General features: G+C 40.0%; 1 protein-coding gene across 1 annotated transcript; it reads left to right on the forward strand.

The window, feature by feature from the left end:
• The first annotated feature begins 2906 nt into the window (after positions 1-2906).
• slc6a4b (solute carrier family 6 member 4b) lies at positions 2907-10187 on the forward strand. Its single transcript, XM_040019222.1, has 13 exons — positions 2907-3214; positions 3664-3798; positions 3908-4127; positions 4271-4409; positions 4541-4675; positions 5612-5715; positions 6560-6687; positions 6795-6907; positions 7067-7198; positions 7403-7502; positions 7630-7730; positions 8246-8413; positions 8510-10187. Exons 1-13 carry the CDS (start codon positions 3013-3015, stop codon positions 8588-8590), a joined length of 1758 nt encoding a protein of 585 aa, XP_039875156.1. The 5' UTR covers positions 2907-3012; the 3' UTR covers positions 8591-10187.
• The last annotated feature ends 3083 nt before the right edge of the window (positions 10188-13270 follow it).

Raw genomic sequence — 13270 nt, forward strand, 5'->3', positions numbered from 1 at the left:
GACTCAAGGATAGTAAAAATAATTTGGTTTAACCGAGATTTTGGATGAAATCTATTACTGAAATTAAGACATGACTAAAACACATCAGAGCTTCGTTTTTGCGTAAATTTATCAGATGGGGAAATCTTTTGTCCTTACGCCATCTTGTGGTCAAAATGTAGAAGAACGGTTACATTAAGATGCCAAACAAAACAAAACTAAAATTAAATTAAATTCTGGGTAAAATTATTATATAAAAATCAGTTATTAACATAATAAACAAATAAAAAAATAAAATTCATTGATTAACCGTAACTACTAAAATAATAAGTAAATAACTAACTAAATTAATGAATAAAATTAAAAAAAAAGGGGCAAAAGAGAATAAAAAGAAATAAAATAAAATATATATGAAGATCCATTCTTCCCCTCATCTGTTCTACTGTAACACTCTACTGCATGTCAAACCAGATATGACTCTTGATTATTTTTCTGTAAAATTAAAAATAAAAAAAGCTTGAAAAACCGCGTCATTCTGCAACAGAAAATCCCCACAAAGAGTTATAACTCACACTGTCCAGAAGATGGCGACTGTGTAATATATATTTATACCTAGTGATTAGAAGAAAAATAACCAGCAGGTCCATGTGGATCACCATTTTTCACCTTTTATTTAAATTTTGCACTTACTTTATTTTTTTCTCATAGCATCCAACTCAGAACACATTAGAGAAACCTGCAATGTGAGTTGGAGAACCACAGTAGACTTGAGTGAACTATAGAGTGGGAGATCTTAAGGCCATGAGTCCAGCCACGCCTGGAGGACTGAGCTGTCAGGTGAATCAGGTGGTGAAAGGATGGAGTGATAACACAAGATGACAGACTGAGGGGACTGAGGGGTGCAGAGTTGGGCCCCTTTCTCCCCCCCACGCTGTTTTTCCTCACAAGCATCCTCTTTAACCCAGGATTCCCCGGCTGGGGTGACTCACACCTTTAGTTAATGTGAGGTAATAGGATGTCGTGTTAAGTGTCATAACAGGACTTCTGCCTGAGTAAACGGCACAGCACACCAAACTCCTCACCAGCTATCCTCTGCCTAATTAGCAATGTTTGTCTTTAGACCACAGCTCAACGCACACAAACATCAACACTCCACATTTATTTGCATCCTTTTAGCGTAATGCTGTTCTGTATAGGAAGAAAAATGTATTTTAAAAATGGACAGGTTCCTATGAATCACAACAAGGTGCAAGTGGACAGATCAAATAACAAATAACAGGGGTTGCAGTAAAACTTGATTTAAATACATTTTGATATAAATATACAAAACAGATGAAAAAGGTTAAATTTAGGGACTTCATTATTTTCTAAATGACAACAACTCAAAGGATTTTTAAACCACACCAACACCAGCTTTAGAAATAACAATGCTGTGTTATACAGGCCTCTTTGCCTGTCAGCAGAGCCTCTGGCAGAAGCCAACATGCACATGTCGATGCGTGATTAGAGTCGACGTGCTCTAACAGACACCAGGGCATGTGAGGGAGGCTCCTGTCAGTCTGATGCTCTTCTGCACATGTATGCCAATGCAGATTGACAGGTTTGTATGTCTGAGAAGGCCAGTAATGTATGGTTTGTTGCTATGTTATTGGCCCTCAGGGGCCCCTACACCTCGGCTGGATAACCACAGCCTTTCCCTCCCAGCTTTTCCCCATCCTAGCTCTGACAATAATATTATCACTTGTATTATAACTTTCTCTGCCTCTCCCTCTCTGTCTATTACCCGGAGAGGTGCTAACTTGAAGGGGAAATAATCTGTATTCTTCTTTGCTTCTCCTTTGATGTCCATTTAGCAGGAAAGGGCCAAAACAACAGTTATTAAACAATCCTTCTGCACAGCACGTTGCCCCAGCTTCAGGTGGGGAAGCTGGGCAGTAAACCATGTGACACCAGGCCAGACAGTGCGGCTGCAACTTGGTTCTTAAGTGACAATTTTATGATATTACTGGATGTCTCCTGTCCTATCCTGTGTCATATCCATTTCCCAAAGTAACTTCATTTGATGCACTCTCTCCGCTCACAGACCTACATGACCATGGCTCTCTGACTATCCAGTTAGTAGCCTTTTCAAACTACTCAGTGCTAAAAGCGGTAGATTTGATTACAAATTCATTTTATTAGGTTTCCCTAATCAGTGCAGTTAAGCTACTGTGATTCTATTTTGCTGTCTTCACCAAACTATGTGATGCCACAGGACCAGCAAACCAAGATGGTCCAAGGTGCTGTTTATGGCTTTCTGTATTAAATCTGTGGAAGTTCAAACTGACCGATTGCACACTAGTTAAAATTACTGTAACACTGTGTCAGAGCCTGTTGTTTGATTTAATCTTTCACTCATGTTTCAGCTATAAGATGTTGAAATCAATTTTCCTTGGCCTTTTTTTTTGCAAAAATAAAGACACTGATATTCCCAGAAAATGAGGATCATAATGTACCAATTCATCCAAATTCAGTCTTTATATTCTAAAGTTTGAGTTTCAGGCGACAACAAATTCTAGTTCATATTGATAAAAAGAGAAAATATGAGGTTGCAGAGTTTTGAATTTAGATGGTGTGATGTGCAAGAGATGACTTACACAGCGAAACTTCAACATTCACTTTACTGCACATCATGATGCGTTCAGGGGAAAGGAGTTTAAAAAAAATGTGAGTAAAGCTGCAATCCCATCAGTCTTTGCTGCTGGTGAAATTCAACCGTGTTCAAAAACAGGCCTCTCGCCTTTAAAGTGAGTTATCGCATTGATCAACTCTAGCATCGTCGCTTTAGAGTCTGTAAATCATCCTGGACGTTTTAGTTGAAAGACGGTTAAAAAGTGAGGGAATGATTTCTACTGACAGGTATCCCCAAGTGTAGCACCAACAACTCCTCCCACTCGACCCTGTCATCATCACAGGAGAAGCATCCTCCTCTCTGAGGAGCTGTTCCTCTGCCTGACTTTTCACAGTCCGGTGCCCCGACAGGACTCAGCGGTCATGGCCGGCAGTCTGACCCACCACAGCTCCCCGAACCCCGGCTATAGCACCAACAACGCGGTCCCGGTGCCGGTCATCACGCAGACGGAGTCCCGAGACAAATGGAGCAAAAAGATGGATTTTCTCCTGTCTGTGATTGGCTTTGCTGTGGACCTTGGGAATGTTTGGAGGTTTCCGTACATATGTTATCAAAACGGTGGCGGTAAGTAGGCTAAAGGTTTAAAAGCAGGTCGATCCATAAGTTAGGATGTGCGGACTTTGTTTGTAAAACTTGTTCTGTCTTCAAATGATTTTGATCTCACAGTTTCTGCTCGAAAAAGATGACAGCAGAAACTGTCCATGGTGCTGAAGAGAGCATCCATCCGTTAGAAACTCAATTAAAAAGTCTTTGAAATGCATTTGGTCTTTGTTTATAATTTCAAAAAAATAAAAGAGCTTAACAAGTTCATATTAAGATAAGAGTTTTAGGTCAGGGGACAAAAACTAGGAAAAGAATCACAGGTCTATGTGGACAATTCTTTCTTTGCCTTAAGTCAGTTTCACTTAAATCATGTAGATTCACTCTTTAAGCTGGGATGGGAACCAAAATCAGGTTTAAGTTAGTGTTTTGTGTCATTTACAAATGTCCTCAGATGTCATCTCTCCATGCAGGTGCTTTCCTTATTCCCTACATTTTGATGGCCATCTTTGGTGGTGTTCCGCTCTTCTACATGGAGCTGGCACTGGGACAGTTTCACAGAACCGGAGCCATATCAATATGGAAACACATCTGTCCCATTTTCAAAGGTGAGGCCTGAGCTGCTGGACAGATCATGTGCGGACAAAACATATTGTGTTATTTCATATCATGTTATTTGCAGCTACAAAGCTCTTTTCATCTTCTGGTGTGTTTCAGGTATAGGATACGCCATCTGCATCATCGCTCTGTATGTGTCCTTCTACTACAACACCATCATCGCCTGGGCCCTCTTCTACTTCTATTCCTCGTTCTCCAGCATCTTGCCTTGGACTAACTGCGACAATGTGTGGAACACCCCCGACTGCACCAACTATTTTGGCATGGACAACATCACCTGGACAAATGCCTCCAGGTCTCCGGCAGAGGAATTTTACACGTAAGTGCATGTAAGTGTGAGTAGCAAAAACCACATAGGTACACGGCTGTGCGGGAATCCTTGACACAGTCAAGCTGGTGGTTTTGTTTGGGAAATATGATCGTGTTGCTGAAAACGTGATGTTCCATGTTTTGTTTCAACAGGAGGAATGTTCTTGAGATCCACAAGTCATCTGGGCTGAGAGATGTTGGTGGGGTTCGCTGGCAGCTGATGCTTTGCCTTTTTCTCATTTTCACCATAGTGTACTTCAGCCTGTGGAAGGGCGTGAAGACTTCAGGGAAGGTAGTTTTTTGCTGTCGCTTTACTGCCACAACAATGGATGTTCTTTGCTTGAATCACAGATTTTATCTTAGATTTCTGGTTCTCTTACACCTTTGTTTCCGACTCTGATATATCGCCTTCCTCTGCACCAGGTAGTGTGGGTGACCGCCACATTGCCCTATATTGTGCTTTTTATCCTGCTCATTCGAGGCGCCACTCTGCCAGGAGCCTGGAGAGGTGTGGTGTTTTATCTCAAACCACAGTGGGGAAAGCTGCTGGAGACCAGTGTGAGTTGAAGCTGGGGGACCAGCTGGTTTGTTATAAATTATATTATTAGTTAAAGTTAAAAAGAAACAAACAAATGCTGTTAATTTAAACGATCCATAAAACCCTTGTTCTATGAGAAAACGTTTTCAGTTACCTGTAGTCTCATTTGACATGTGTAAAAATTAAGTAAATAAAAGAATAATTTATTTTCACCGATGTGAGAAGAATCAATGCAGCCACTTTTTAGAGCAGCATTTTATCTATAGCAGGGTCATTTTTTTGCTAATATGAAAAAAGTGCTTATAACCTCTTAGAACTTTCACACTTAGCAGGTCCTGGTGAAATGACTCAAATAAGTTGATGTTCTTGATAATTTTAACCAACACTGAGGAGAAATCCTGATGCATATTTAACTTGTTAAAATGATGACACTCAGACATGCAGCACAGCTGGATCTTCCAAATATTCATTTAATTCTACCCACTAGTCCCCTGAGAATCAGCCTGTATTTCTTTTCTATCTATCGCGCCTTCTCATCTTCCTTCTTAGCTCGCTGCTGTTGTTTGCAAAACATGTGTGAGTGCTTTGGTTAGAAGAGAATATGGATGAGATGAAATGAGATGCATAAATAAGCCACAGAGCAGGATAATAAGATGCATAATTGGTTTAGATTTTCTGCCATTAACAAAAGCCTCCCTTTCTGTCTCCCTCCCCGATATCCAACGCTGTCCTCTTCTTTTTAATGCCGAATGCGAGCTGCTCTTCAGATCTCCCTGCGTACAGCTGTGTACCCACTGTACCACTGACACAACCAATCTCTGCTTGGCAAAATAAAATAAAATAAAAAAAACAAGAAAAATTAGATGGTGTTTAATCAGTGACAATTTATTTTAATACTCTTAAATACCATAATAATCTACAGCATCCCAGAGCATTTTTGCCTCTGTGTTTTGTAGGTGTGGGTGGACGCTGCTGCTCAGATATTCTTTTCTCTGGGCCCAGGGTTCGGGGTCCTCTTGGCTCTTTCAAGCTACAACTCTTTCACAAACAACTGCTATCGGTAAGATCCCTCAGTGCCTGCTGACATATGAGACACTGAGTCATTGTCTGAAACTGTGGTTGTGGCTTAAATAGTAAAGACCGATGCTCTGGGTGAAATGCTGAAACCATTGCACGAGTGAAATCACATCTCCTTTTGAGCGTTATGTTTGATTTTAACGACAAGCTTTGGAAACATTATCCCCGTAACGCCTAGCGTGTCACATTTGATACACTATTTGATACTATTTGAGTTTTTGAGACTTCTGCGTCGACGGTGTGATTTTCTTTTACCTCAGAAAAAAATGTGATAAATTGCCCGATACAATTTTAAGCAATAAATTTCCAAAATAAAAAAATAAACCAATTTTTTAAAAAGCTGAACATAGTGTGATACAAATTAAAACTCAAATATGTTTTTTGTATTTTAATTTCTCTTTTGTTTAACAAGAAAAAGTTCAAATGATTGGGAAAGAAATGTTTGAGAAAATATGTCATGTAAGATGCATACAATACAATGTATATAAGTTTCCATAATCTCTTGATAAACAAATAAAAAATAAAAAATAAAAAAAACTCAAATCTGCAAATTCTAGTTTTAATTTCGCCATGTGTAATTAATGTATTCTTTATTATCTGTTAATTGTAAGTTATTTATTCTATACTTTATAAGCAAACAGTATCTTGTCGGCTTGTTGGGTGTGTGTGAGCTAAGTGTCTCAGAAAAAGTTTTAAGAAATTTGTAAAGAAAACCAGGTGAAATGCTGAAAATGTCATTTCTGCCTCCGTCTGCAAACAGACCTGTTGTTTAAGAAAGTGTTTTTCTATAAGTAAGTTCAATGACTGCGCTGCTTCCTCCTCGGCAGCGACGCCATCGTGACCAGCTTGGTAAACTGTCTGACCAGCTTTGTGTCGGGCTTCGTCATCTTTACGGTGCTGGGCTACATGGCAGAGATGAGGCAAGTGGAGGTTGAGGATGTAGCCAGAGACAAAGGTCAGCAGGCAAAACAGTAAAACATTGTTTTAAATAAAATGTATTATAACTATTATAATTACAGATACTCACTTCCATCTGTTCATGTTCATTTCTGTGCTTTTAAGGACCGAGCCTACTCTTCATCACCTACCCAGAGGCCATTGCAAACATGATGGGCTCGACCTTTTTCGCGATCATCTTTTTTGTGATGATGATCACACTGGGACTGGACAGCACGGTACGAGATGAGAAACCTAGAAGTATTCAGTGCATGATGATTACTACCACAGATTCAAATTCATAAATTCAGTCCAATATTTCTTATTTCATGAACTTCAAACATCCTTACACTTCTCTACATGTTTCTAATGATAACAGCTGTCTCTGTGTGCTTCAGTTTGGAGGGCTGGAGGCGATCATCACTGCTGTGTTGGATGAATATCCAGATCAGTTCTATCACAGACGGGAACTTTTTGTTCTGTGCTTGGTGGTTGTCTGTTTTTTAGGCTCTCTGAGCACCCTTACCAATGTAAGTTACTCGTGTTTTATATCCTCATCAAACCCGAGAGAGCAAAAAGCATCGCCTCAATATTTTAAAACAATTACCTTCAATTATAATTAATGCTCTGGATACATTGTAGCAAATTGGAGTAGTGCTATCTACTGTCTGCTGCTCAAATGAGGGGAAATGAGTGCTGACTGATGATCAATGATTGTAAAATCTTACTGGCAGGGTGGTGCCTACGTGGTGAAGCTGCTGGAGGAGTTTGGAGTTGGAAGCTCAATTATTGCAGTGGGTTTCCTTGAGGCTATTGCAGTTTCCTGGTTCTATGGTAAAAAAAAAAAAAAAAAAGGAAAAAAAGAAAAAAAGAAGAAATCTATTGACTAGTTTTCTGTTTCTTTTATCACCAGTATAAGTTGGTGACCTATAATGGATTGTATTATTTTTGCTGATTTCAGGAATCCATCGATTTAGCAATGACGTTCAGGCTATGCTTGGGAAAGCCCCGGGACTGTTCTGGAAAGTGTGCTGGGTTGCTATCAGTCCTGCGTTTCTGGCGGTGAGAGATACTCTGATACACCCAAAGGTTCAGTCTTAACATCAGCGGTTATGCTGTATAAAAACGACAAGATCTTTTAGTTATCTTCACTCATTGTAAATACTTTAACACATAGTTCTTTGGGTCAAATGAGCATCATCCAGTTAAGCCACTCAGAGATCAGTGAGCTGTAGCAGACAAGGATATGAGAGAAAGCTCATTGCAGGATCAAAAGACAGCTTCAGCAGTGGCCTTTAAAGTTGAAGAGAGCAGACAGTTCAGTGCCCCCTCTGTAGATTAAACTCTTCTCTCTGTGAAGTAGCTTCCTTAAATATTTTCTAGCATGCACACAGACATATGCTGTTTGATACCCTAATCTCTTATTTGCATCCACCTATAAGGTTGTTGTCCTGATGACATTTTAGAATTAGAAATCTACACCAATAAGACTTCTTTTACATATTTTTAAATAATGGACTCAGTACAGGTCATATATTAACATATATGAAAATGCTGCGTATCCCATATCTTCTCAGTATATCATTGTGAGCTCCCTGCTGAAAGCACCACCCCTCGCACTGTTTGATTACAAGTACCCGGACTGGAGCATCATAGTCGGGTACATCGTTGGCTTATCATCCTTCATTTGGGTCCCGATCTACATGGTCTACAAGCTGGTGTGGACCCCTGGTTCCCTCAAACAGGTCGGTGGATGCGTGCAAAGTCCTGAAACTGTTTCTGATGCATTTTCTTCTAATCTAACCTCTGCTTCGTTTGCACGGGTCCCTTGTTTTCCACAGAGATTGGCCGTGTGTCTGAGGCCCGAGAGGACAATACCAGACATCCACGCTGAGAACCTCAACATGGCCACTGTACCATAGAGAGATAAACATCTCTGTGTGCTTTTAGATTGCCATTAAAACCACAGTTGTAGGTTTGTTTATGGCTGAACCTAAACATGATCTAACATTATGACTGATTACCAGTTAATGGTGTTGAACTCTCACTGCGTATGTACACTCTGTATAAAGGTAAATGCTGCTAAATTTTTAATTTTGAGAGGATTTGAGATAGCAATACTCATATCTCTGCCCTATGTGTGTGTGTGTGTGTGTGAGAGAGAGAGAGAGAAACAGAAACGATAGAGAGAGAGCGATTCAGACCTGCGTCACCAGGATAGTTTAGAGTTTTCTCGTTTTGCTTTCTTGTGGTTGTACAAGTTAAGTGGTAAAATCTGTGGTCTCTTTTCATCTTATAAAGATAGATGATGCCAAGGAACATGGGAATATTTGCATGGGAACATTTCTATATTTTATGTACGTTGTTGCTTTGCATGCTCAGCTTTACTAACAGTGGGATCATCAGTGTTGCAGTTGTAGCAGCAGTGAGGCTATCATAGTTAATCTCGGTTGAGTGAGTCATTTCGTGTTATTTACAACCAAAACCTGAGGTAAATAACAAAAGAGTGTATTACAGTGTATTTGATGTATTTTGTATTTAGACAGTAGGTCTGTAATACAGTGCTTGCATAGGATTTTAAAGGCAGCAGCTTGAAGAAGTAAAAGTTGAAAAAGTTGTTTTTTCCCTACTAGTGTTTGCAGTGGAGGTAAATGAGACTCTCAGACAAAGACCGTGTTAAAAGTGTAATCTTCTTAGCATAACTGTGAGTGTATGTTTCACAGTTAAAGTAGACACTAATACAATATGTAAAAGAATCTCATGATTAATTTAAATGAGACTGTTGAATATTTTCTGGTCTTCGTCTGATAGCTTCATTTAACTCCAGATAGCCTGTCTTGCCTTAATTTGAATACATGCTATACTGTATTTGCAAAAATTGGAAAGGTTGTATTGATATCTATGGATTCTGTGCCTCTCCAGACAATGTTTCCACTTTCTAATTTGAGACTGTTCAAATGTTTGTTTGCTTGTTTGTTTGCTTGTTTGTTTGTGTTTTGCATATAAATAGTAGCTCTGTTTTAGTGTTACCTTATCTGAAATGCTTTAACCTTTATTTACAATTAGGGAACGATGTGATGCCCGAGGTTGATGATTGTTCTGTGCTTTCTGTTCTCTTCGGTGTGGTTTCTGTAGACATGTGTGTGTAAATGAATTATAGCATAAATGGCGTATTTTATCGTTTGTACTCCTTTTCAATTGAACAGATTAAATGTGACAAAAGGAAGAAAAACACTGCATAAGATTTATGGCGGTTAAATTCCACTATTTATATCAAACACCCTGTGCTTTTCCTGAACTGTAATTTCCACATGATGATCTTCGTGTCTTTGTAATGGCTGTTGGCTGTCATTGTTCACCTCTATTAGATATTCTAATTAACAAGCTAATTTGCAACATCCACAATCCATCCACATACGGGCGAATAGAGCAGCTTAAACCTTCTGATCTCCTCAGGCCCTCACACTGACACAGACACACACACATGTACAATTTCCGCTAACGCTACCCTTCAGAGTTTTATCTGAGCACGGCTCCATCACGTCAAGGCTGACAGGTATGAAAATATACGAGAGTGGGAAGTGGTTTTGAAACATTTGATTCCCCAATGAGCTGCTGGGTGATGGACGTGCAGATCAAAGCCCTTTTGTGTCAGTGACTGCTATTGAAGTAGAGAACAGGCAAGCACAGGAGACACATAAAAGAGGCAACGCTAAATAGGTGGTTCTCCCCTGCTTGATATGGACAGCTTTAGAAACAGTATACATGGAAAGAATTACTGCATGAACACACTGTTAAACCCTCCAGTTAATGCTAATAATTCTAACAAGGGGTGAATAATAGAAATAAAGGAATAACATTCATTCATCACATGTGCAGGCAGTTAGACTTGACTGTACTCTTCTCTGACTTGTAGGTGTCCATTGTACATGGCTGTAGTTTCTAGTTGCTGATTTAACCAGTGGTGACACAAAATACATCTGACAGTTGTAAGAGATTCAACAACAAAGGGACTGATACTGGGTATTATACTTTTCTACCACCGATTAGCATAAGCATTTTAAGCTAAGACTACAGGTAGGCTAAAGAAGCTGAGGACTAAACCACCAACCTCCTGACTAGTAGGCAACACGTGTTATCTCCTGAGCCATCTATTTGTTGGGTTTTTGTTTAAAGACAAGAAGAAAAATCAACACAGGAGACAAAAGATAACAAACCTTAAAACTAAACAGGAAGTAAACAAAGGAGGCTGAAAAATACATGAATATTCACAAATACGACAGCAGGAAACATAGTTAACATGGACACATGAGGACTGAACATAAAGTCAGAGACGAGGGAACACTGCAGGACAAAGACATAAACATAGAGAAACAGATAGGGAAACCACGATGATCAAAACTACTATTATACATGAAACAAATACATGAAAGAAAACACAGGATGAAAAACTGAAAGTTATCACTGGGGATTATAAGAAAAAAATGGACTCAAACACTCAAAGATGCCACAAGAAATAAAGCTTGTAATCTACTAGAATAAAGAATGCAAAACTTCAAACACTTGTATTAACAATAAAAGGAATTAAAACTCCCAAAATAACCTAAATCCTCAGGCGGCGACCTCCCCAGCTCATTTACTTCTGATTCCATCCCCTTCCAGAGGGTCCTTTCACTTGCCTAGCCCTGATATTCACAGATGGCTGAGGTGATCCTAACTGCAGCAGATGGTCTGATGACACTTGGAGGTCTAACTGTTAAGCAGCTCGACTGACTGATCATCTAATTTACTGCTGAATTAAAAAATACTTTCCACTGATTAAACTAAAATTTAATTTAATTCGGTTTCTATATTGCTAAGTCATATCAGCCGTTATCTGAAGACACTTTGCATCGTACTGAAAAACCTTTAAAAAACACACAATAATGATTTGATAATGATGAGTCCTTTTATATTTTTGTGTTAAGCTTAAGGTCATAACTTTATGATTTTAAATGCCTTCCATTACAATACAATTTCTGGCTTCATGCTATTATGAAATGCTGTCTTGTTGTGATAAATGTATCCAGGAAGCCTTCTTTTTACATTCAGGTCACCGTGACTGACATTTCTTAACACTCATTATGCCTTTCTAGCATGTAATCAGCAGCTGTACGAGTTTGCAATGGTGTGCACTTGTCTATAAACGATGAGATTATACCCCAGTCACGCAGAGTAATTATATTAAAATATAACTTCAAGGAGCTCAACCTTTCTAACGAGCCTACTTTGCTCTTTGATATTTCAGAAACTGAGCGTGTGAGAGACACCACACGACTGTTTTATGTTGCGGAGAAGAGAAAAGAGTTTGTACACTTTGTATTTCCACCATCCTGAAGCTTTCAGTGTCAGAGCTGCTGAGAGAGTCTACAGTTAGCTCAGCTTACTAGGCTGAGATGAATAATCTCTCAGTCTCATAGTTGAGCTGTAACCAGTCAAAGGGGTATTCCACGAAGCGTGTTCATCAAACTCAAAATTTTAAAAACAAGCTCAGAGTTGTTAGTTTAATCCACTTTCGGGAATAGGGCCTAGGGGAGACTGGGACAATATGTTCACACACAAGGCAACAAAGGGCGAGGGAGTTGGTGGGGACACAGCTGTAGACACCTACGTTACGTGTGAAAGATAAAAAGACTGAGAAAAGACTGAAGGAACAGAATAGGAAAGACTGTGGGGAGGATCTTCATCAATATGAAAAGCTCTCAAACGTATTAAAAAACAATTCAAAGTCCAAAATGCATGCCCTCCTTCGTCTTTTCCAAGACGTCCAGCTGAATTCTTTGCCGGGCCCATTCTGGACCCCGGGCCTTTTGTTTGACACCCTTGTTCTGGACAGTTTCACGATACAATAATCCGAAGGCGTTAGGACCCAGATCCTATAGCGGAAGAAGAAACCCCTCGCTGTCATCCTCATCCTCATCATCCTCCTCCATCCTCCACTGCTAAGATGCTGCATCTTCTCACACAAGCTGCAGTAATGTGCTTTAATGCGCTGGTTATCGCTCAGCCCGACGACTACAGGGTGGCCGAGAGAGCTTATGTGGTCCTGCAGAAGCAGAATTTAGGTGAGAACAAATGTGAGGCCTGTGGAGGGGCCGTTCAATGATCCCGACATCCAGGTGTAAGGTTCAAGGTGTTTATTTCTCTTTAGTCTCCAGCGACCACAACTATATACTGCAACAGAAACCTTTAAACCAGTGTAACCAGTTAACCCGTCGCGCTTGTCTGCCCGTTAGTCTGTTTTTATTGGCTGTGCTTGTGTTTTTGTCCTTACAGTCACACTGGGGAGTGTCCTGGCGGTGGTGCTGGTGCTGATGATCATTATGGCTGTCTGCGTCTACAAACCGCTGTCTCGTCGCTGAAATCTGGAGGACATATGAACCGAGAGACAATCCTGTTCTGTCTGCAAAGTTACACCCGCTCTGTTGCCGTAACCATGTGCAGATGGGAACCGACGGAGGGAAAAGCAGCTGCCAAAAAGCCCAGTGTGCGCAGTTAGTTTATAAACACAGATCAGGCGTAACTTTGTGAGCACTGATGGTGAATAACAGTGATTATGTCTT

Source organism: Simochromis diagramma, unplaced genomic scaffold (genome assembly GCF_900408965.1).
Source record: "Simochromis diagramma unplaced genomic scaffold, fSimDia1.1 OVJJ01000822.1, whole genome shotgun sequence".
Lineage (NCBI taxonomy): Eukaryota > Metazoa > Chordata > Actinopteri > Cichliformes > Cichlidae > Simochromis > Simochromis diagramma.